Here is a 26,344-nt window from a genome sequence, read left to right as displayed (position 1 = left end):
TTTTGATCGCGTGTTATTCCACTTTTTGTTTGGCGGTATGATAATAAAGCGTTGTTTTTGCCTCGGTTTATTTTTTTCCTACGGTGTTCACTGAAGGGGTTAACTAGTGATATAGTTTTATAGGTGGGGTCGTTACGGACGCGGCGATACTAAATGTGTACTTTTATTGTTTTTTTTATTATTTAGATAAAGAAATGTATTTATGGGAATAATATTTTTTTTTTCTTTATTTAGGAATTTTTTTATTTATTTAATTTTTTTACACATGTGGAAATTTTTTTTAAAACTTTTTTACTTTGTCCCAGTGGGGGACATCACAGATCGCTGATCTGACAGTTTGCACAGCACTCTGTCAGATCACCGATCTGACTTACAGTACTGCAGGCTTACCAAGCGCCTGCTCTGAGCAGGCACTTGGTAAGCCACCTCCCTCCCTGCAGGACCCAGATGCCGCGGCCATCTTGGATCCGGGCACCTGCAGCGAGGAGGAGGTAAGAGACCCTCGCAGCAACGCAATCATATCGCGTTGCTCCGGGGGTCTCAGGGAAGCCCGCAGGGAGCCCCCTCCCTGCGCGATGCTTCCCTGTACCGCCGGCACACGGCGATCATGTTTGATCGCGGTGTGCCGGGGGTTAATGTGCCGGGGCGGTCCGTGACCGCTCCTGGCACATAGTGCCGGATGTCAGCTGCGATAGTCAGCTGACACCCGGCCGCGATCGGCCGCGCACCCCCCGTGAGCGCCGCCGATCGCGCTGGACGTACTATCCCATCGGTGGTCATACAGGCCCACCCCACCTCGACGGGATAGTACGTCCAATGTCAGAAAGGGGTTAAGGAGTCATATGGAGTTCTTTTTCTCACATGAATCCAACAGAAAATAAATTGTGATTTATTTTTTTTTCACCAAACATTTTTAGATAGTGGGTGTTGCTTTAAGGGCAGAGTATGTCCATACAGTGGCATGTAAAAGTTTGGGCACCACTGGTCAAAACTACTGTTATTTTCTTGTGTCAGTTAAGCAAGTTGAAGATGAAATGATCTCTATAGGGCCTAAAGTTAAAGACTAGTCCATTCTTTCCTCTACCTGTGAAATGTTCCCCGTGCCATTGGCCGCAACACAAACTCAAAGCATGATTGATCCACCTCCATGCTTAAAGGTTGGCAAGATGTTCTTTTCCTGAAATTCTGTGCCCTTTTCCTCCACACATACCTTTGATCATAGTGGCCAAATAGTTCTATTTTAACCTAATTGATCCACAAGACTTGTTTCCAATATGCATCAAGCTTGTTTAGATGTTCTCTTGCATACTTTTGATGCTGAATTTTATGGTAAGGATGCAGGAGAGATTTTCTTCTGATGACTCTTCTATGAAGGCCATTTTTGTGCAGGTGTATCTGAACAGTAGAACAACATACCACAACTCCAGAGTCAGCCAAATCTTTCTGAGGGTCTTTTGCAGTGTCGCGCAGGTTCTGGTTTGCCTCTTTAGCAATCCTGCAGGATTCATTATACCATCTCAGAAATATGTCTGTCCAGCTTCTGTTTGAGTACTTCCATTGATCACCCTGTCAAAAAGTTTTGTCTAATATCTAATCTGTATCTTCTCCCTTTCAGTTTCATTCCATTGCTTCTTATGTTTCCATGTGCAAATGAGAATAAGTATGATCCCTCTATACTGTGACATCCCTTCAGATATTTGTAGACAGCTATTAAGTCTTCTCTTAGCCTTCTTTTTTGCAAGCTAAACATTCCCAGATCATTTAACCGTTCCTTGTAGGTCATACTTTGCAGTCCGCTCACCGTCCTGGTAGCTCTTCTCTGAACTTGCTACAGTTTTTCAATGTCTTTTTTAAAATGTGGTGCCCAAAACTGAACACAGTGTTGCAGATGAGGTCTGACCAAGGAGGAGTAGAGGGGGATAATTATTTAACGTGGTCTAGACTCTATGCTTCTCTTAATACATCCTAGAACTGTTATCCTTTTTATGCTGCTGCATCACACTGTTGACTCTTGTGCAGCCTGTGATCTATCAGTATACCCAAGTCTTTTTCACATGTGCTGATGTTTATTTCTATTCCTCCCATTCTATATGTGTAATTTTCGTTTTTCTTGCCCAGATGTTGAATCTTGCATTTCTCCTGTTAAATACCATTCTATTAAGGCCCCGTCACACACAGCGACGCTGCAGCGATACAGACAACGATGCCGATCATTGCAGTGTCGCTGTTTTGACGCTGTGTGGTCGCTGGGGAGCTGTCACACAGACCGCTCTCCAGCGACCAACGATGCCGAGGTCCCCGGGTAACCAGGGTAAACATCGGGTTGCTAAGCGCAGGGCCGCGCTTAGTAACCCGATGTTTACCCTGGTTACCAGTGTAAAATGTAAAATAACAAACAGTACATACTCACCTTCGCGTCCCCCGGCGTCCGCTTCCTGTACTGTGTGAGCGCCGGCCCTAACAGAAGAGCGGTGACGTCACCGCTGTGCTGTGCTTTCACTTTCCGGCCGGCAGTCAGTCAGTGCGGGAAGCAGACGGCAAGGGACCTGACGGACACCGGAATGTGAGTATGTACTGTTTGTTTTTTTTTACATTTACGATGGTAACCAGGGTAAACATCGGGTTACTAAGCGCGGCCCTGCGCTTAGTAACCCGATGTTTACCCTGGTTACCAGTGAAGACATCGCTGAATCCGTGTCACACACACCGATTCAGCGATGTCAGCGGGACCTCAACGACCAAAAAAAGGTCCAGGCCATTCCGACACGACCAGCGATCTCACAGTAGGGGCCTGGTCGCTGGTACGTGTCAAACATAGCAAGATCGCTACTGAGGTCGCTGTTGCGTCACAAAACTTGTGACTCAGCAGCGATCTCGCTATGTGAGACGGGGCCTTAAGTCACTGCCCATTTTTCAAGCTTATCTAGATCCTTCTGAATCCTTTGTCTGTCTTCTCTGGTGATAGCTATCCCTCCTAGCTTTGCATCATCTGCAAATTTGATCACTTTACCTTCAGTTCCCTTATCTAGATCATTTATAAAACTGTTGGACAATACTGGGGCCAGGATAGAGCCTCTTCCAATTTGATGTGCAACCACTTTTTTTTGCCTTTTTTGCAGGCTTAACCATCACCCTCCTCTTTCAAGCTACCGTATTTAGCTATATAAATATATATAGCTATACTATAAGACGCACCTGACCATAAGACGCACACCAAATTTTTAGAAGGAAAATATTGAAAAAAAAAAAATGTGTCAAATGGGGGTCCGTCTTAAAGTCCGAATTCAGCTTACCGGGGCGGATCGGCACAGGTGGAGGAGTGGTCACAGGGGTTGTTCGGCGGTCCAGGCTGGTGAGGTGGCCTCCGGTAAATACCATCCCAGGCTGGTGCAGCATTGGCGCTCTGAGGGTTCCCGGTGTTTCCACCAGTATTTTGCGACAGGAGCGGTGGTGGTGCTTTGTGGTGCGGCAGGGCTCTGCCGACATTTTGTGAAAGCCCAGAGGCCCCCGCAGATCCATCGCTGTGATGCGGTGGCTTCCAGGAAAATGGCTGCCGCGGTCGGCACATGCTCAGAGCGAGATCTCGGGAGATGGGCATCACATGTCATTTCACCGCATCACAGCCCTGGGACCGTGAGTGCCGACACAGCTGGAGTACGGGAGGTGAGTATAGGTTTGTTTATTTTATCAGGGTTGAACATTTAGTTTAAGAGGTGTGTGTATTAGTAGTGGATAACCCCTTTAAATTATAGCAGGAATGTTCTCTGGTCAGTGACTATAGTAAATTTCTGACTGTGCAGTCTGGGCAGCTAAAAGTGAATCCTGGTTCAAGAATGGCAAACAAACAAACAAAGCGCCAGTCTTCAATAATTTTCCCTGTAGCTTGCAAAAATGCTCAAACTAAATTAGTGTTCCCTCTCCGTCATACTAAACTGAATTTCAGGCATTTAACTGCTGTTGATTGATAATTCCTGACACAACTTATAATGATTTCTAGACATATTTATTGCTGCAGTGTCTGAAACTATGAATATAGTGCATATCTTTGTATGTCGGGCACATATTTTAAATTATTTTATTTTTTTAAACCTTAACCTGTCCCACAGATGGTATATAAAATCTATGGGACTTTAATTGGGTGTAGTCAACTTATCAGGATTTTCAACACTTTTCTGCTTAGATTTAATACAAATGGTGCGCCACATAACACCTCATTCAAACATCTGATTTTTTCGTGTACGAGAAAATCAGACCAATTATTCTGACCAAATTCTGATGCGAGTCTGATCACTTTGGTATGACTGTCATCCAATTTTCTTATACAGTATGTGGAGAAAGAATTTTTTTAAATTCCTCCACCTTCTCCATTCTGACAGTCCGTGAAAATCGTCCTGCACTCAGATGTCATCGATTTTTTTCACGGACACATTGACTTGCATTGCTGATTTTCATTTTCCTCAATATGGAGAGATTTGTACCTAAGCCTTGATTTCGCGATTAGAGGGGTTCCTGACCAGGGGCCACCCACTAATAACTCGTTACCCTCTAATAAGAACTTATGGAAATTCTCACTACATGACTTTAGGGATACCTAAAAAGGATCTACCAGTAGATTTCACAATACAAACTGCATACATTAATAAATAACTCTCTTAGACCAAATGAAGCCGATGTTCTTACTTTGAAAATCCATCTAAAAATGGCTACGTAATTTTGATATTAAAATAAGCATTTTATTTGTCCAGATAAAGAGTGGGAGTCCAGATTATAAAGCGTAAGAGTTCAGTTTATTCAGTCTCTACCACCCAGGCTGACTGACAGTTGTAGCTTGTTCTGAGCAGTGTGAGATTTCAGCAACGACCGGGAGGGAAGGACACTGAGGAGCCGACTATCAGTCTAATTGGGCAGAGATTGCAGTCAAACTTTCAAAATAGGATTATACAGCAATTCTGACATGTCTATTCAAGTGAATAATCTATGCAGACTGTATTGTGAAATCTTGGGACAGATCATAACCAAAGTACACAAAATGCTGAAATGAAATAAGTGGAATGAAATAGAACACAAATGAGTAAACATATGGAAACCATAAAACATAGCGGGAAACACCAACACTCTGAAGGGATTCTAACCTTGGAGGACTTCAGACATGGGTCACAGGGGCGTCAGCAATGGATCAGGATATAGGGTAAAGTTAGCAATCTGAAAAGAGGGACGATGGGAAAAATTAAAAACAAGTACGGTAAGTGTCTAATATATAACAAATAACTAGGAGGGAAAGGGCACAAAATCCAGGAAAACAAAAATCAAATGTAAAACAAAAGGCAACTCAATCACAGAATCATGAAGATAAGAATATTAAAGGTCTGCAGGGAATCATTCCACTCAAGCCCACCTGATATAAAGCGGTAATGAAAACATATGAAGATTTGTATGTAATTATCGATTTATCTGGCCTAAAATGAGACAAAACACTAGGCAACAAAATGCCTACAAAAAAATTTTTTTTTTTATTTACCAATTTGAATTTTTAGTAACCAATGCTTTATTTGGCATAGGAATTTTAGACGGATCCCAAACCTCACGCATCTCTCACGGGACCCATGTTCTGCATGGCTAGGCTTTCATTAATGGTTCGCTCATATCAGCGTATAAAAAGTAGCTGACATTCTCAGCCAGAAAAGTTGAATAGCATTTTTTTCTCACCTAGTCTCACCTAGCATCCGTGTGCCATGCGTTTTTAACATCAGCTTTTACAAATAGTAATCCTCTGTCATTTCAAGCTAGTTTATTAACTAATAAAGCAATATTATATAAAGACATAGATAGATGATAGATAGATAGACGTCTTTGAGATATATAACCAGTGCAGTACGTGTACATGTATTTAGCTAATAATTAACTAAATAAAATAAAACAAAATGGTGTGTTGTCCCCCATATTATTCTTAACCAGCTGAGTGTTGATGTTTATAGTCTGGGAAGGGGTTAATAAACATGCAGCTTCCCAGGCTAGTAGTATCAGCTCACGGCTGTCTACTTAGCCTTTACTGGTGTAAAACAAGGTGTGAACCCCAAAAAAATGACGTGGGGTCCCATCTATTATTAATAACCAACAAAGGCTTAGGCAGACATTAATAGGCAGATATTAGTAGCCTAAGAAGGGGACAAGGATATTGTCCCCCTCCCATACCAAGAACAATTCACACGCAGTGAGCGGTGATATCAGTGAGGTGACCAGAGGTCATCGCTATGAACTCCAGTCACATTAATGACCTCAGCACTTGTCGGCACCGAAGCTGCGTTCTTCACACGCAGTTCAGTGTCTCCTGGATGCCAGGCTGAGCGGTCACATTTTATGTGACCGCTCAGCAAAGCATCCAGATGTAGGTGAGTTGGGCTCGTCGTGGGACAAGTAGATTATCAATGAACAGGTGAGGATTTCTTTGTTTTTATTTTTCTTAGGATATTAATAAATGGGTAAAATAGGTCTGGGGAGTTTTTATTTCAAATAAAGGACTTTGTATACTGATTTCAATTAAAGGACATTACTCTGTGTTTGGCTTTATTACATTTGACTTTGGGGTTAGTAACGGGGGTGTCTTATAGACACCTCTCCATTGCTAACCCCTGGGCTTCATGTCAATTGACATTACAAGCTGAAACTAACCCCAATACTATTACCCCACTTGCCACAGCACCATGGCAAGTGGGAAGAGCAGAGGCTAAGCACCAGAATTGGCACTTCTAATGGATGTGCCATTTTTGATGCGGCTGAAAGCTGATGTTCTTAATCTGGGAGGCAGCCAATATCCATGGACTTTTCTAGGCTATTAATATCAGCCCACAGGTGTCTGCCTAGTCTTCGCTTGTTATTAATAATAGGGGGGAACTCCACATCATTTTTTTATGGGGTCCCTCATTTTAATAACAAGTAAAAGCTAAGTATACAGCTGTGAGCTGATATTAATAGCCTGGGAACCTCCATGTTTATTACCCCCTTCCCAGGCTACAACCATCAATCCCCAGCTGATGGCTTTCCCACAGTTGTTTAAGAATAATATAGGGCACTCTATGCCATTTCTTTCTATTATTCCATGTATATATCTCTTCTGTTGTATTCTGACAGTTCATGCTGTGAATTTACTAAACTTGGCAGATGAAATGTTGCGTTTCCTATGAGACAGGTGTGTAAAAATCGCACGGCACACACAGTCTGTGTTCTGTACAATTTTTTTCTCGCACCCATTGACTTTCATTGGTGAATCTCGGCAATTTTTTTTTTTAACTCTTTATTTATAAATTTTAAACATACAATGAAGGTAAGCTGACAGCTCGACAGATCACAATGAACATTGTCTCCCGTATAAACATAGATATACACGTGAGCTTGTACAAATAACAAGGGGAATGTAAAACAATAAACAATAATAAACAGAATAAAAGGAACAAGACATATACCAGGTGTATCCATAAACTTACAGACAGCGTAGACTCATCGAGTAAAAAATTATTTGTGATTAATATGTTAATAGAATCAAACTTGTAATCCTATCTACGTCATCACCTGACCTTACCTCCACTGTACTACAGAACGCAACTGACTGTCCGCAGTCTCCAACATCATGTCCGCTCTCTACCTGAAATTCAACCTCTCCAAAACAACTACTTCTGCTTACATTTCCCTCTCCATGGGTGGCATCATAATAACATCCCAGGAGCAGGCGCGCTGTCTGGGTGTTATGTTTGACTCCGATCTCTCCTTCACCTCCCATATACAATCTCTTGCCCGCTCATGCCACTTACACCTAAAGAACATCTCTAGAATCCACCCTTTTCTCACCATGGAAACTACAAAAACCCTCACTGTCGCCCTGATCCACTCCCGCCTGGACTACTGTAACGCTCTATTAATTGGCCTCCCCCTCACTCGACTTTCCCCTCTCCAGTCTATCCTTAATGCAGCAGCCAGGGTCATCTACCTGGCTAATCGGTACTTCAACGTGTTTGCTCTCGCCAGTCGTTACACTGGCTGCCCATTAATTATAGGATCCAATTCAAAGTACTTGTTCTCACCCTCAAGGGAGCTTGACCACCACAGCATCTAGGAGGAAACTAGTGACCTCAATCCTTTCCCGAACAATCCAGTCCAGGGAGCCCAGATCTTAAGAAAACGGTCATGAGAGAAGATCTCCCAACTCGAGAGTTCCTCCAGTCTGTAGATATCCTTAAGGCCGGAGACACACTGGTGCGAGAGACGGCCGAGTCTCGCTGGTTAAAAGCAAGCTGTGGCACCTGCATTCCGGAGCTGAGCGTGCAGCTCCATGTATTGCTATGGAGCCGCACGCTCCGCTCCGGAGTGCAGGTGCCACAGCTTGCTTTTAACCAGCGAGACTCGGCCGTCTCTCGCACCAGTGTGTCTCCGGCCTTAATTCTCTCTAACCATTCCCCTATAGTTGGTCGGGTTTGTTGTTTCCATTTTAAGGCAATTAGGTGTTTTGCGGCTCCTAACATCAAAGGGAGAAGGTCATGCTTTTTGGGTTTGAAATTGGGTGTGGGGAGGGACAGAAGTACTTCTGGGGCAGTAAGTTCCGATTTTATCACTCCAAGGGCTTTCAAGGTATCATTAACTTTAGACCAGAAATGTTGAAGTTTCTGACATGTCCAGGAGTCTCGGCCATTTCAAGTTTCCATACGCAGCATGCTGCAAATTTTTCCTCACCCCAATTCTCGTTGAGGTAATACTCGCAGATGAGCACTGCCTCATTGACTAACATTGCAGAGAGTGCAATGCGAGGTTTTCTCACATTGCACTGGCCGAGCTTAACCCCTTTCTGACCTCGGACGGGATAGTACGTCCGAGGTCAGAAGCCCCGCTTTGATGCGGGCTCCGGCGGTGAGCCCGCATCAAAGCCGGGACATGTCAGCTGTTTTGAACAGCTAACATGTGCACGCAATAGGCGCGAGCAGAATCGCGATCTGCCCGCGCCTATTAACTAGTTAAATGCCGCTGTCAAACGCAGACAGCGGCATTTAACTACCGCATCCGGCCGGGCGGCCAGAAATGATGGCATCGCCGACCCCCGTCACATGATCGGAGGTCGGCGATGCTTGTACATTGTGACCATAGAGGTCCTTGAGACCTCTATGGTTACAGATCCCCGGCAGCTGTGAGCGCCACCCTGTGGTCGGCGCTCACAGCACACCTGATTTTCTGCTACATAGCAGCGAACAGCAGATCGCTGCTATGTAGCAGAGCCGATCGTGCTGTGCCTGCTTCTAGCCTCCCATGGAGGCTATTGAAGCATGGCAAAAGTAAAAAAAAAAAGTAAAAAAAAAATGTGAAAAAAATAAAAAAAAATAAAAGTTTAAATCACCCCCCTTTCGCCCCAATCAAAATAAATCAATAAAAAAAAAAAATCAAACCTACAAATATTTGGTATCGCCGCGTTCAGAATCACCCGATCTATCAATAAAAAAAAAGCATTAACCTGATCGCTAAACAGCGTAGCGAGAAAAAAATTAGAAACGCCAGAATTACGTTTTTTTGGTCGCCACGACATTGCATTAAAATGCAATAACGGGCGATCAAAAAAACGTATCTGCACCAAAATGCTATCATTAAAAACGCCAGCTCGGCACGCAAAAAATAAGCCCTCAACCAACCCCAGATCATGAAAAATGGAGACGCTACGAGTATCGGAAAATGGCGCAATTTTTTATTTTTTTTAGCAAAGTTTGGAATTTTTTTTCACTACTTAGGTAAAAAATAACCTAGTCATGTTAGGTGTCTATGAACTCATACTGACCTGGAGAATCATAATGGCAGGTCAGTTTTAGCATTTAGTGAACCTAGCAAAAAAGCCAAACAAAAAACAAGTGTGGGACTGCACTTTTTTTGCAATTTCACTGCACTTGGAATTTTTTTCCCATTTTCTAGTACACGACATGCTAAAACCAATGATGTCGTTCAAAAGTACAACTCGTCCCGCAAAAAATAAGCCCTCACATGGCCAAATTGGCGGAAAAATAAAAAAGTTATGGCTCTGGGAGGAGGGGAGTGAAAAATGAACACAGAAAAACAAAAAATCCCAAGGTCATGAAGGGGTTAAACACAGATGTGAGAGCGCCCTTAGTTAAATACTTCTTCGTTCAGATACCTTTTTTTTTTTTTTTAAGCCAGAAATATTCCTTTTTATGCACAAAGAAAACAAATGCTTTTGTGTTCGCTTTGCTTTATTCAATTTCTGATTTGCCATTCTATGTGTTTTTTTTATATCCAGTTAAAGGGAAACTGTCACCAGATTATTACTACATAATCTGTCAGCAGCATAATATAAGAACAGAAGCCCTGATTCCAGCGATGTGTCACTTACTGGGCTGCTTGCTGGAGTTTTTTTTAATAAAATCACTGTCTTATCAGTATATATATATAGTAGTGTAGGGATTCATGCTCAGCAGCAGGTATTGTTCACATAGGCAATGTGGTTTGGTCCCAACACGTGCAGTATTGCCTTCATAAAACTCCAAGGGATACAAAACAAAACAGCCTCTTCTGTGCCCAAAGGTACAATAGAACATAAACAGTTCATTTTAGCAGGTACATACAGTATGTGTGCAGGTTAACCCTTTTCTGTTACTCTCAGTGTTGTACGTCCTTGTCTTTTTAGTCTGTCAACTAAATGTATGTGTATACTTAGAAAATAAAATATTCTGTATGTTTTACTCACATGGGATTTGGACTGCTTGCTCCGTGAGCTATTTGTAGGATTCATATTTCTGGAGTGTCCTTTGTGCTTATATGTGCCCAACCTTTCTGGGCATATGGCTTGTTATTTTGATTACGGTAAGATGCATCAGTGGAACCTGTATATATATATATATATATATATATATATATATAATATATAACACTGGGAGCGTCACTCTGTCCGAAGCCTTTATAGACTGCGCAAGCGCCGGCGCAGTCTGGACCCCACAGAGTGACGCTCCCAGGAGATCGCGGTATGCGTAAGCACTGAACGCACACCGCGATCTCCAACGGAGAAGCAGGGACGTGCCAAGAGGGTGAGTATGCAATATTCACCTGTCCCGTTCCAGTGATGCACGCCGCTCCGTCCTCCACATCCTCTGCCTGTGACGTTCAGGTCAGAGGGCGCGATGACGCGCTCTGACTGAACAGTCACAGCCAGGTGACCGAAGACGGAGCGGCGCGCAGCAGTGGATCAGGGCCAGGTGACTATAGCAAGTGCCGGGGGCCTGAGCTAGCGGCGACTCCGGCACCTGACCCCCACAGCGCGCCGGTGTCCCCGCCTGCTCAGGCCCCCCAGCACTCGGCGATAGGCGAGTATGTTATTTTTTTTTTTATTGCAGCAGCATACAGGGCATATAATACTATAGAGCATCTTATGGGGGCTATCAACCCTAATGGAGCAGCATATGAGGCATATACTATGGAGCATCTTATGGGGGCCATCAACCCTAATGGAGCAGCATATGAGGCATATACTATGGAGCATCTTATGGGGGCCATCAACCATAATGGAGCAGCGTATGGGGCATATGGATGGGAGCAGCAAATTACAGAACGGTGGCGAAGGATGGGAGCAGCACATGACAGAACTGTGGCGCAGGATGGGAGCAGCACATGACAGAATAGAGCAGCACATGACAGAATACGGCAGCACATGACAGAACGGGGGTGCAGGATGACAGCAGCACATGACAGAACGGGGGCGCAGGATGGGAGCAGCACATGACAGAACGGAGGGGTAGGATGGGAGCAGCACTTGACAGAATGGGGGCTCAGGATGGGAGCAGCACATGACAGAACGGGGGAGCAGGATGGGAGCAGCACATGACAGAACGGGGGAGCAGGATGGCAGCAGCACATGACAGGATGGGAGCAGCACATGACAGGATGGGGCCGCAGGATGGCAGCACATGACAGAACTGGGGCGTAGGATGGGAGCAGTACATGACAGAATGGGGGCTCAAGATGGGAGCAGCACATGACAGCATGGGGGCACAGGATGGGAGCAGCACATGACAGAACGGGGGGTAGGATGGGAGCAGCACATGACAGAATCGGGGCTCAGGATGGGAGCAGCACATGACAGAACGGGGGGCGCAGGAAGGGAGCAGCACATGACAGAACAGGGGAGCAGGATGGCAGCAGCACATGACAGGATGGGAGCAGCACATGACAGGATGGGGGCACAAGTTAGGAGCAGCACATGGCAGGATAAGGGCGCAAGATGAGAGCAGCACATGAAAGGATGGGGCGCAGGATGGGAGCAGCACATGACAGCATGTGGGTGCAGGATGGGAGCACTACATGACAGGATGAGGGCGCAGGATGGGAGCAGCATATGACAGCATGGGGGTGCAGGATGGGAGAACCACATGACAGCATGGGGGCGCAGGATGGGAGCACATGACAGAATGAGGGCTCAGGAAGAGAGTAGCACCTGACAGGATGGGGGCGCATGATGGTAGCAGCACATGACAGGATTGGGGTACAGGATGGGACCACCACATGACAGGATTGGGGTACAGGATGGGAGCACGTGACAGGGTGAGTGCTCAGGAAGACAGTAGCACATCACAAGATGGAGGCACACAAAACAGGATGGGGGCTGCACATGACAGGATGGGGGCGCAAGATGGTAGCAGCACATGACAAGATTAGGGCGCAGGATGGAAGCAGCACATACCAGGATGGAGACCATATACCATATACCAATGCTCGCCACCCGGGCGTAGAACGGGTTCAATAGCTAGTATATATATATATATATATATATATATATATATATACACACACACATATACTAGCTGTACTACCCGGCTTCGCCCGGGTTAATGACTGCTGTTAGCAAAATAGAATGTGTTAACAAAAATTTATTCTGCACACAAAAACCACAAAACAAATAGATAGAAATGTAATTATTAAAAGGCAAAAACTAAGCTAATAGAAGCATTTCTTAATATATTAGCTTTGTTATACTGAGAATGTCTTTGTTGCCTATATTAACCAATCAGAGCTCAGATTAATTAACTGTAGCAAAATAGACGCTGAGCTGTGATTGGTTGCTATTGGCAGCCTGATAAATCCCCAGCCAACAGGAAGCCCTCCCCCCGGGCAGTATATATTAGCTCACACATACACATAATAGACAGGTCATGTGACTGACAGCTGCCGTATTTCCTATATGGTACAATTGTTGCTCTTGTAGTTTGTCTGCTTATTAATCAGATTTTTATTTTTGAAGGATAATACCAGACTTCTGTGTGTTTTAGGGCGAGTTTCATGTGTCAAGTTGTGTGTGTTGAGTTGCGTGTGGCGACATGCGTGTAGCGACTTTTGTGAGATGAGTTTTGTGTGGTGACATGCGTGTAGCAACTTTTTGTGTGTCGAGTTGCATGTGACAGGTTAGTGTAGCAAGTTGTGTGCAGCAAGTTTTGTGCATGGCGAGTTTTGCGCGTGGCGAGTTTTATGTGTGGTGCGTTTTGAGTATGTGCAAGTTTTGTGTGAGGCAACTTTTGCATGTGGTGCAACTTTTGTACATGTGGCAATTTTTCTGTGTGTGCAAGTTTTGCATGAGGTGAGTTTTCCATGAGGTGAGTTTTGCACGTGTGGCGAGTTTTGCATGAGCCTAGTTTTGCATATGGCGAGTTTTGCATGTAGCGAGTTTTGCGCGTGGTGAGTTTTGAGTGGTGACTTTTGTGTTTCGACTTTTATGTGGCGAGGTTGGTGTGTGTGTGGTGAAATGTGTGCTGGGGGTGGTATATGTGTTCAAGCACGTGGTAGTGTGTGGCGCATTTTGTGTGTGCGTTCATATTCCCGTGTGTGGTGAGTATCCCATGTTGGGGCCCCACCTTAGCAACTGTACGGTATATACTCTTTGGCGCCATCGCTCTCATTCTTTAAGTCCCCATTGTTCACATCTGGCAGCTGTCAATTTTCCTCCAACACTTTTCCCTTCACTTTTTCCCCATTATGTAGATAGGGGCAAAATTGTTTGGTGAATTGGAACGCGCGGGGTTAAAATTTCACCTCACAACATAGCCTATGACGCTCTCGGGGTCCAGACGTGTGACTGTGCAAAATTTTGTGGCTGTAGCTGCGACGGTGCAGATGCCAATCCCGGACATACACACATACATACATACACACATTTAGCTTTATATATTAGATATACCTGTATGTAATCTCCTGTATATAGTATATACCTGTGTGTCATCTCACCTATATATAGTATATATCTGTGTGTCATCTCCTCCTATACATAGCATATACCTGTATGTCATCTCCTCCTGTATATACTATATACCTGTAGGTAATCTGTTCCTGTATATAGTATATACCTGTGTGTCATCTCCTCCTGTATGTAGTATGTACCTGTATGTCATCTCCTCCTCTATATAGTATATACCTGTGTGTCATCTCTCCTGTATATAGTATATATCTGTGTGTCATCTCCTCCTGTATATAGTATATACCTGTGTGTCATCTCCCCTGTATATAGTATATACCTGTGTGTCATCTCCTCCTGTATGTAGTATGTACCTGTATGTCATCTCCTCCTCTATATAGTATATACCTGTGTGTCATCTCTCCTGTATATAGTATATATCTGTGTGTCATCTCCTCCTGTATATACTTTATACCTGTGTGTCATCTCCCCTGTATATAGTATATACCTGTGTGTCATCTCCCCTGTATATAGTATATACCTGTGTGTCATCTCCTCCTGTATATAGTATATACCTGTGTGTCATCTCCTCCTGTATATAGTATATACCTGTATGTTATCTCCTCCTGTATATAGTATATATCTGTATGTCATCTCCTCCTGTATTAGACCTGGTTCACACGTTATTTGGTCAGTATTTTTACCTCAGTATTTGTAAGCTAAATTGGCAGCCTGATAAATCCCCAGCCTACAGGAAGCCCACCCCCTGGCAGTATATATTAGCTCACACATACACATAATAGACTGGTCATGTGACTGACAGCTGCCGGATTCCTATATGGTACATTTGTTGCTCTTGTAGTTTGTCTGCTTATTAATCAGATTTTCATTTTTGAAGGATAATACCAGACTTCTGTGTTTTAGGGCGAGTTTCGTGTGTCAAGTTGTGTGTTTTGAGTTGCGTGTGGCGACATGCATGTAGCGACTTTTGTGAGATGAGTTTTGTGTGGCGACATGCGTGTAGCAACTTTTTGTGTGTCGAGTTGCATGTGACAGGTTAGTGTAGCAAGTTGTGTGCAGCAAGTTTTGCGCATGGCGAGTTTTGCGCGTGGCGAGTTTTATGTGTGGTGCCTTTTGAGTATGTGCAAGTTTTGTGTGAGGCAACTTTTGCATGTGTTGCAACTTTTGCATGTGTTGCAACTTTTGTGCATGTGGCAATTTTTCCGCGTGTGCAAGTTTTGCGTGTGGCGAGTTTTCCATGTGGCGAGTTTTGCACGTGTGGCGAGTTTTGCATGTGGAGAGTTTTGCGCGTGGCGAGTTTTGAGCGGCGACTTTTGTGTTTCGACTTTTATGTGGCGAGGTTGGTGTATGTGTGGTGAAATGTGCGCTGAGGGTGGTATATGTGTTCGAGCACGTGGTAGTGTGTGGCGCATTTTGTGTGTGTGTTCATATCCCCGTGGTGGTGTGGTGATTATCCCATGTTGGGGCCCCACCTTAGCAACTGTACGGTATATACTCTTTGGCGCCATCGCTCTCATTCTTTAAGTCCCCCTTGTTCACATCTGGCAGCTGTTAATTTGCCTCCAACACTTTTCCTTTCATTTTTTCCCCATTATGTAGATAGGGGCAAAATTGTTTGGTGAATTGAAAAGCGCGGGGTTAAAATTTCACCTCACAACATAGCCTATGACGCTCTCGGAGTCCAGACGTGTGACTGTGCAAAATTTTGTGGCTGCAGCTGCGACGGTTCAGATGCCAATCCCGGACATACACACATACATACATACATACACACATTTAGCTTTATATACAGTATTAGATAGATAGATATATATATATATATATATACACACACACACACACACACACAAACACACAGACAAGTACTGTATATACTATATATATTATATATAAGCTGCGAGAGCTCAATCCAAGAGTAATAAATATTGATGGATGCTGCTAGAACAGAATGATAGTACAGTACATAGTATACATAGCGCAAGTTATTACATAAGGTTTTTGGACATGGTGATATCACCGAATGGGAATTATGCATATACTGAGGTAACATTACATATATATTAAATATATATAGTAATGGGGTAATGCACACACTAATGTTACATTATGTAAATAATGTGCAGAATGATGTCACACTGGAGAAATAATAAACATTGTGATGTCACCGATAACAAAATATAACAGTGCTCTTCCAACATATAGGTAACAAAAAAAAAAACAGTGATAATGCTGAAATTATGTCACAGAGCAGAGAAATAAAAATGGTTTTCTGTGAAATGACTGAGTGGCCTTGAGATCCCTCATGTTCTAAGGTACATGGGCAACTGTGACCTTTCCCGTCCTATTACTATAGTGCAGCCGGTTGCCCTACAACAAAAAATGTTATCAGCAACCAGTCAGCCTTTCTTCAGCTTAAAGAAGTTGTCCACTACTATAACCTTTTTTTTTTTTTTTCATAAATCTTGCTATTATGTGCCACTGAAAACATCTACTGTGTTTATTTTAGCAATGTTACCTTTTATCATGCTGTAGCAGCACATTTTAGTGCTGGATTCAGCTCTCATGGGGTTAATCGACAACTTCCTTTCTCCTGAGTCATTGTGCTCTAATACTACAAGTTCCATGATGCATTGCACTGCTCCTAAGCACGAACCTAGCACCCCCACTCCAAAACACACCCCAACCCCTCACTCCTCTCCCCCCTCTATCTTCAAAAAGATTTGTGATGTAATTTCTGTCCAACCTCCTCTTTTACATTTGTCCAACCCACACTCCATTACAGATAGATAGAGGGAAAGATAGATAGATAGATAGATAGATAGATAGATAGATAGATAGATAGATAGATAGATAGATAGATACATAGATACATATATATCTATGTCTATTTCCATAGATATGTCCATATCCATGTTTCTAAACCCCTTCACCCCCTGGAGCTTTTTTGTTTTCGCTTATCGCTCCCCTTCTATCCGGAGCCATAATTTTTCCGTCAGTATGGCCATGTGGGGGCTTATCTTTTGCAGAACAAGTTCTACTTTTGAACGCCATCATTGGTTTTACCATGTCGTGTAGCAGAAAATGTGAAAAAAATTCAAAGTGCAATGAAATGGCAAAAAAAGTGCAATCCCACGCTTGTTTTTTGCTTGGCTTTTTGGCTAGGTTCACTAAAGGCTAAGGCTGTGTGCACACGTTGCGGATCTGATTGCAGATCCGCAGCGTTTTTTGCTGCACTGAATTGCATCAAATCCGCAGTGTAGTGTACAACCAATGTAAGTCTATGGGAGCCGCAGACTTGTTGTGCACATGCTGCGGAAAAAGCCGCACCGAAACCGCACCAAGAACTGCATCAAAACCGCACCAAAAACTGTATAAAAACCGCACCAAAACTGCGAAACTGCACCAGGTTTTGATGCAGTTTTTGGTGCAGTTTTGATGCAGTTTTTGGTGCAGTTTTTATGCTTTTTTGGGTGCGGTTTATGCGCGGTTTTAATGCCGTTTTTGGAAATAAGTAAATAAACGGAAAATGTGCATGATTTGAATGGAAACATGCATGAAAAAAATGGATTCCAAGGCCGGATTCATCATTTCACAGCTCAGTTTCATACTTTTTTTGCCGGATCCGTCGCTGTGCGTTTTTTCGCCGGACAGAAAAAACGTTCCTCTGTATGTGTTTTCCATCCGGCGGAAACAGCTTTTTTGACGGATCCGGCAAAAAACGGATGAAACTCTATGAGAAAAAGACGGATCCGTCGGAAAAAAATGGATCCGTTTTTTTCAAAACTCGCCGGATTGTGCCTCACGGCAAAAACCTGATGTGTGAAAGCAGCCAAATATATGGATAGATACATCTATGTATCTATAGATATATCTATAGATAAATATATCTATAGATAGATATGTCCATAGATATATAATAGAAAGGCCGATGTTTCTATAAGGCTACTTTCACACTTGCGTTTTTGGACGCTGCGTTTTAGCTCTAAAAAACGCATGCGTTTTTTCCTATACTTAACATTAAAAACGCATGCGTTTTTTCGCATGCGTTTTGACGCGTTTTCGGCAACGCATGCGTTTTTGAACGCGCGCGTTTGTTTGCGTTAAAAACGCATGCGTTTTTATAGAAAAAAAAACAGAAAAAACACTGAAAAACCACCCACCACCATCAGGGTGATAAAGGGATCCAAACCCTAACCCTACCCCTAACCTCACCCCTAACCGTTTAATGAACATTTTATGACATAGTGCCACGATATTTCAGTGCCACGTATATAAGTGCAACGTATGTAAGTGTCACGTATGTAAGTGCCACGTGCCACGTAAGTGCCACGTATGTAAGTGTCACGTATGTAAGTGTCACGTATATAAGTGCCACGTATGTAAGTGCCACGTATGTAAGTGTCACATGCCACGTATGTAAGTGCCACGTATGTAAGTGCCACGTATGTAAGTGCCACGTATGTAAGTGCCACGTATGTAAGTGCCACGTGCCACGTATATAAGTGCCACGTATGTAAGTGCCACGTGCCACGTATTTAAGTGCCACATATGTAAGTGCCACGTATGTAAGTGCCACGTATGTAAGTGCCACGTGCCACGTATATAAGTGCCACGTATGTAAGTGCCACGTGCCACGTATTTAAGTGCCACGTATGTAAGTGCCACATATGTAAGTGCCACGTATGTAAGTGCCACGTGCCACGTATGTAAGTGCCACGTATGTAAGTGCCACGTATGTAAGTGCCACGTATGTAAGTGCCACGTATGTAAGTGCCACGTATATAAGTGCCACATATGTAAGTGCCACGTATGTAAGTGCCACGTATGTAAGTGCCACGTATGTAAGTGCCACGTGCCACGTATGTAAGTGCCACATATGTAAGTGCCACGTATGTAAGTGCCACGTATGTAAGTGCCACGTATGTAAGTGCCACGTATATAAGTGCCACATATGTAAGTGCCACATATGTAAGTGCCACGTATGTAAGTGCCACGTATGTAAGTGCCACGTGCCACGTATGTAAGTGCCACGTATGTAAGTGCCACGTATGTAAGTGCCACGTATGTAAGTGCCACGTATGTAAGTGCCACGTATGTAAGTGCCACGTATATAAGTGCCACATTTATAGTGCCACGTATGTAAGTGCCACGTATGTAAGTGCCACGTATGTAAGTGCCACGTATGTAAGTGCCACGTATATAAGTGCCACGTATGTAAGTGCCACGTATGTAAGTGCCACGTATGTAAGTGCCACGTATATAAGTGCCACATATGTAAGTGCCACGTATGTAAGTGCCACGTATGTAAGTGCCATGTATGTAAGTGCCACGTATTTAAGTGCCACGTGACACGTATTTCAGTGCCACGGATTTAAGTGCCACGTATTTCAGTGCCACGTGCCATGTATTTCAGTGCCACGGATTTAAGTGCCACCTATGTAAGTGCCACCTATGTAAGTGCCACATATTTCAGTGCCACATATTTCAGTGCCACATATTTCAGTGCCACATATTTCAGTGCCACATATTTCAGTGCCACTTATTTCAGTGCCACGTATTTCTGTCACGTTTAGGGTTAGGCCCTAACCCTACCCCTAGCTATTTCTATTTATAGTGGGTTTTCTTGTGGATTTTGATGATTGGCAGCTGTCACACACTTCTCAGCATGCGTTTTAAAAACGCAAACGCATGAAAAAACGCATGTAAACGCGGCAAAACGCAGCGTTTTTTTTCTACATGCAAAAACGCATGCGTCTAAAAAACGCAGCGTTTTACCACGTTTACATGCGTTTTTTCACACATGCGGTTTTTTAAAAAACGCATGCAGATAAAAACGCAAGTGTGAAACCAGCCTAAGCCCCTCTCTTCCCACTCCCGTGTAGCGGTGGGATATGGGGTAATAAGGGGTTAATGTCACCTTGCTATTGTAAGGTGACATAAAGCCGGGTTAATAACGGAGAGGCGTCAATAAGACGCCTATCCATTATTAATCCAATATTAATAAAGGGTTAATAAAACACACACACATTAGGAAAAAGTATTTTAATATTTTCACCATACTTACCATACTTCAGCCCCTGCAAAAAACGTAAAATAATAAACCGTATACTACCTGTCCGCCGTAGTCCAAATAATAACGAGTGTCCCACGACGATCTCCCCTATAGAACAGTGACATCGGGTGATGTCACTGCTCTATAGGACCCTCAGTGACACACTGACAGGAGACAATGGCTCCTGCAGTGCATCACTGAGAGGTTACTATAGTTCACTGGTCTCACTTTATGGCAAAAAGCTGCGTGGGAACTTTCTCATACAGCATGCCATAAAGTGAGACTAGGGACTATTTTCTCACAGGGGCGTAGGAATACATTGTGGGGAATACATTGTGGAAGGATACCTTCCTCCCCTCATTGTCTTCCTGGAGCCCCTGGAGAGTGGTTGCATCAGCTGATGCTCCTGTTCTCCACGGGAGATCTGTTATGACCCCAGTGGACAGGGTCTCAGAGGAACGTGTAAGTCTGCAAGATACAAAAATCCAGCTCATAGGGCTGTGGTAACTGGGTTGACCAAATAGCTACTCCTAACGCCAACACTAGAAGTAGCCGGGGATCATGCCTACGGTGATCGCTAGATGACTTGCGCCAGCCGGAGAATCTAACTACCCCTAGGAGAAGAAAACAAATACCTCTCTTGCCTCCAGAGAAAGGGACCCCAAAGCAAGATACAAGCCCCCCACAAATAATAACGGTGAGGTAAGAGGAAATGACAAACACAGAAATGAACCAGGTTCAGCAAAGAGAGGCCAGCTTACTAATAGCAGAATATAGCAAGATAACTTATCTGGTCAACAAAAACCCTATAAAAATCCACGCTGGAGATTCAAGAACCCCCGAACCGTCTAACGGTCCGGGGGGAGAACACCAGCCCCCTAGAGCTTCCAGCAAAGGTCAGGATACAGATAGGAACAAGCTGGACAAAAATACAAAACAAAAGCAAAAAGCAAAGAAGCAGACTTAGCTTGAAAAACAGGAACCAGGATCAGAGGACAAGAGCACAACAGATTAGCTCTGATTTCAACGATGCCAGGCATTGAACTGAAGGTCCAGGGAGCTTATATAGCAACGCCCCTGAACTAACGGCCCAGGTGAGGATATAGGAAAAGACAGAAGCTCCAGAGTCAAATCACTAATGACCACTAGAGGGAGCAAAGAGCAAAATCACAACAGAGATCGTCGTGGGACACTCGTTTTAATTGGATTTCTGCGGATCAGGGAGTATATTGGTTGTTTATTATTTTAATATTTTTTATGACACTGGCTTCGGGGATCAAAGTGACAAGTGATGGTGAGTATGTAATCTATGTTATATGTACTGTATGTCTGTATGTATGTACTGTATGTCTGTATGTATGTATGTACCGTATGCGCATGTCGTCGCATGCCGCATGTCGTCGCATGTCGTCGCGTGGCGCATGTTGTCGCATGGCGCATGTTGTCGCGTGGCGCATGTCGTCGCGTGGCGCATGTCGTCGCATGGCGTCGCATGGCGCATGTTCTGTATGTGTGTATGTACTGTATATGTGTGGGGTTTTTTTTGTTTTGTTTTTTTTTACATTCAACACATTAGCCGGATGATGGGACTACTACTGTCCCATCATTGGCTAATGTGTCACTCACTGCCACTGTAGCAGGCACAGCACGATGGGACTTGTAGTCCCATCGGACAATGCCTGCACACAGAGACACACACACACACACACACACCAAAGACCACCCCACCCCCCGCAGCAGACCCAGCACATACCGGCAGCAGAGCCCCGACGCCAGCCCCCACCCCCACCCCCACATGCCGGCGCAGAGCCCCGGCGCCGTACCTACATATCGGCGCTGGCACGCAGAGCACCGGCGCCGGCACGTACATACAGACCTCAGCGCCCGCACCTTCATCATCACTGCCTAGCCCCGCCCGCCCCCAGCACAGCCCCGCAGGCAGCCACCAGCCCCGCCCACAGCCCAGTCACTCTTGATGAGTGACTGCTCTGACTGTGCGGCTGGGACACACCTGCTGCTGACGTCACGTCAATTTCCAGAGCCTGGAAATTGACGTGACGTCGGCGGAAATAAGCGGCGGCTGCAGCCTGGGGGTCACGTGACCCGGACTCAGCCGCCGCTACAGCGCCGCTCACAGGCAAAAACGGCAACAAAAGGTATTTGCACAATTCATCAGGGGCCCCGGGGGGATACATTGGGGGGTTAATTGAAAGTAGTGGACAACCCCTTTTAATGCCAAACTGGCCGTCAGCCCAGAGAAAAAAAAAAAGGAGCAATGAGGCCTGGCAGTGTTCAAATCACAGTGTCACCATCTCCATCTTCTATTTTCTGTAAAAATTACTTAGGCAGAAAACTTTTACATAAACCAACCAACTCTTACAAAATGCTGACAAAGTAAAGACAATATGTTTTCTTATGGATATTTATTTCTGCAGCAAAATATTCCCCATTAACATGACCTAAGTGCGTAAAGTTACAATTGTCTTGACCAGTATTATTGTTCACATACAAGAGCAGCAGAAGACGCAGAATCATCCAATGCCATCCATGACTTCCGCTTACATAGTCAATAATGTTTCTACAAACTTTGCATAAATGAATAGTACAATAGTAGAAGTAACGTTGAGTTATATCTTATTAGAGAAATTTGTCAAGTCTGTCTTGATGAAAGCAGGAGAGACTTTTAGCACAGTGAAGTGTCAGGTTACACAGCATACTAAACTATGGAGAGGGATGGGGTAAGACCTGTCAGCACAGTGAGAGACAAAAAAGGCAGATTGTGCTGTAACGCTTAGCAACAGTTGTTCACTTTCGTGCTGTATTCACAGCTACACAGCTCAGTACTGCTGCATAATATCTAGCATGATGATGCTTCTTTTTGTGCTAAACTAGGAACATTCAGCATACAATTCATATAATGGCTAAAAATTGTTTTATTCCTCATGTAGACACACATGGCAGCTTAATCTGAAACAGAACCTACAGAAAAACAGCAGGTATGCTTTAATCTATATGTCAGAAAAACTCCTGACTACAGATGGTCAAATCAATCTGCTACAAATTGGAATCGATTAGAATTTCATGAAATTTGGAGTCTCTGAATTAAGACAATTTGTGATTCTATCCGTGCGAGACGCTAAACAAAATATATGCCTGGTACCATTTCATACATTGCCAAGATTGCATCAGCCAGAAATTGGACTCACATGACATAAAGAGCATCCACACAGGATAGAGAAAAAATAAAACGTTTTTATCAGCTCACCAATGTTCTGTGGGAAGTGCCGCAGCTTATTTAATGATTAAAAGAACTTCAAATGTGTAGACCCTGTGTCCCCTATGCCATAAATGGCTTTGAGTTCCTTCCCCCCCCCCCCCCCCCTTTTTTTAAGCTATTCCCAAGAAATGTTTTATTACATTCCTACATTCCTACCTGTGGTTGCTGGACTATGCCTTCCCATTGTTTTCTCAGCATCCACACAGGCTTCCACATAATGCTTTACAGCCATTATATCACATGGTCTAGTGCAGCCATCAGAGCCGACTATCACAGCCACTATAAAACATTAGGCAGAGAAGGCAGTGGCAGTTTTACAGTCTAGTGATAGGATGTCACGATACACAACTCATTAATAGAAATATAACATGGAAAATGAGAATGGTAGTCTTAATATGTGAATAATATATAGGTTCATGTGATATAAGGAGGTGCAGCACCTGCAGAGTCTGTGTACTAGTTGATCCATGATATACTACTATACAGCATCTTCATAACAGCATTTATTTTCCATTCTTCACACACCACAAATAAGGGTGGTTTAAGTCCCCTCAGTAATAATTTCCCTACTGAAGAAAAATACTTAAACCAAGGCTTATCTGTCCGCTAAACTGTGCTTCTTGAAGATGGACAAACTATAAGTGACATATTTGTCCATTTATCTTTATAAGGGCTTTTTAACACTCAAGAGAAGTCCCACATTTGAGAAATTTAAATGCAATTGTCTATCTCTTTTGTGGGAGGGGAAACCTATATAAAAAATGCACATTTTACTTTTTTGCATATCTATGTTTCCAATTCAATTTTAACAACTGTACACCCCAGGACAATACTGGGTGCTGCTGCTGCTACATATTCCTTTCTGGGTGTGTACCTGCCTAGCTAAATAACAAACTTGATTATGGTTTTTTGTTAACGGAGGAGACCTTTTTTTAACTCCTTCACGACCTTGGGATTTTCCATTTTTGCATTTTCGTTTTTCGCTCCCCTTCTACCCAGAGCCATAACTTTTTTATTTTTCCGTCAATATGGCCATGTGAGGGCTTGTTTTTTGTGGGACCAGTTGTAGTTTCGAACGAAACACCATTGATTTTACCATATAGTTTATTGAAAACAGAAAAAAAAATTCCAAGTGCAGTGAAATTGGAAATAAAGTGCAATTCCATAATTGTTTTTTTTTCTTTTTTTACTAGGTTCACTAAATGCTACAACTGACCTGCCATTATGATTCTCCAGGTGATTATGAGTTTGCAGACATCAAACATGTATAGGTTCTCTTACTTAAGTGCTGAAAAAAATCCAAAGTTTTTTTACTTCTTTTCAATGGCGCCATTTTCCGAGACCTGTAGCGTCTCCATTCTTGCGATCTGGGGCTGAGTGAGCCCTTATTTTTTGCGTGCCGAGCTGACGTTTGTATTTATACCATTTTGGGGTAGGTACAATGTTTTGATCACCTGCTATTGCATTTTCTTGCAATGTTGCAATGTTTGAAATGTTTTTATTTTTTTTCCCATTACGCGGTTTACAGATTTGTTTTATATTTTGATAAATTATGAATGCAGCAATATCAAATATGTATAATTTTTTATATTGCTTTATTTTGAGTGGGATAAAAGGGGGGTGATTTGAGCTTTTATAAAAAAAAAAATATTGTTTACTTGCTATAATAGCCTCCTTAAGATACTTTCACACTTGCGTTTTTTGGTTTCCGTCGTAATCCGTCAATTTGGGGAAAAAACGGATCCTGCAAATGTGCCCGCCGGATGCGTTTTTTGCCCATAGACTTGTATTGCCAACAGATCGTGACGTACGGCCATACGTCGCGTCCGTCGTGCACTGGATGCGTCATGTTTTGGCGAACCGTCAGCACGAAAAAACATTCAAGTGAACGTTTTTTTGTCTGTCGCGTCCGCCGTTTTCTACCGCGCATGAGCGGCCGGAACTCTTCCCCCGCCTCCCCGGACTTTAGAATGGGCAGCGGATGCGTTGAAAAACCATCCGCTGCCCACGTCATGGCACATTTTCACAACGTGCGCCGATACGTCGGTCCGACGCTTAGCGACAGACCCGTACCAAAGCTAGTGTGAAAGTAGCCTTAGGAGACTTGAAGCTGCGATCTACTGATCGCTTGTGCTACACATAGCAGGGTTTAAGCCCTGCTATGTGTAGCAGAAATGAAAATCTGCTATGAACACCAGCCACGGGACAGTGCTCATAGCAGATCAGCAGTGACAACCACAGGGATCTCCTGCAGACCCCGGGGTGTCATGCCAACCCATCGGCACCCCACAATCATGTGACAGGGGTGCTAATGGATAAAGCTAGTGACGCATATCCGGTTTGCGCACGCTAAATGCTGCTGTCAAAGATTGACAGCCGCATTTAACATGTTAACAGCCGCGGGTGGATTGCAATTCCACCCACGGCTGTTGGGGGCACATATCAGATGTCATTACTTGGACAATCCCTTATGAAATGACTATGTCCCATCTAAAATGCAAATATCATACACTCATCTACTGGACCAACGGCCGTGGATGGGCTGTAGCACTCATGTGACACAACAATTTCACAGCCGACACTCACAGTGCCAAAATCTCGGGAATGGGGCTTGTCCAGAAGATAAGAACATTAAGTTTTTATTTTACACCGGACAGTTTTATTTAAGGAGGGGTTGTCCAAGTAACCTTTTAATATTTTAGTTGTGGAACGGTTCTAATATATGGATGCAGGTTTACTACAGCATATGAAGAATACTACTGACTGATTAACATTACGGCTTTATAAAATGTACATT

The 26,344-nt window shown here is 43.7% G+C and overlaps 1 protein-coding gene across 12 annotated transcripts in view; it reads right to left on the bottom strand.

The window, feature by feature from the left end:
* The window catches only part of APBB2 (amyloid beta precursor protein binding family B member 2), a 398,629-nt gene that overhangs the window by 239,346 nt on the left and 132,939 nt on the right, over positions 1 to 26,344 (bottom strand). For 4 of the 12 annotated variants that reach the window (XM_077279860.1, XM_077279859.1, XM_077279856.1 and 1 more), the window contains one exon: positions 5,133 to 5,202. The exons of the other annotated variants lie outside the window; for them this stretch is intronic. In XM_077279860.1, the coding sequence (XP_077135975.1) occupies positions 5,133 to 5,151 (19 nt within the window). In that variant the 5' untranslated portion in view covers positions 5,152 to 5,202. The remainder of the gene's footprint in view (positions 1 to 5,132; positions 5,203 to 26,344) is intronic. 12 annotated transcript variants of the gene reach the window in all.

The sequence above is a fragment of the Ranitomeya variabilis genome, chromosome 1, assembly GCF_051348905.1.
Source record: "Ranitomeya variabilis isolate aRanVar5 chromosome 1, aRanVar5.hap1, whole genome shotgun sequence".
NCBI classification, from domain to species: Eukaryota; Metazoa; Chordata; class Amphibia; order Anura; family Dendrobatidae; genus Ranitomeya; species Ranitomeya variabilis.
Note: the sequence above shows the minus strand (reverse complement) of the source record. Positions and strands in the feature narration are given on the sequence as shown.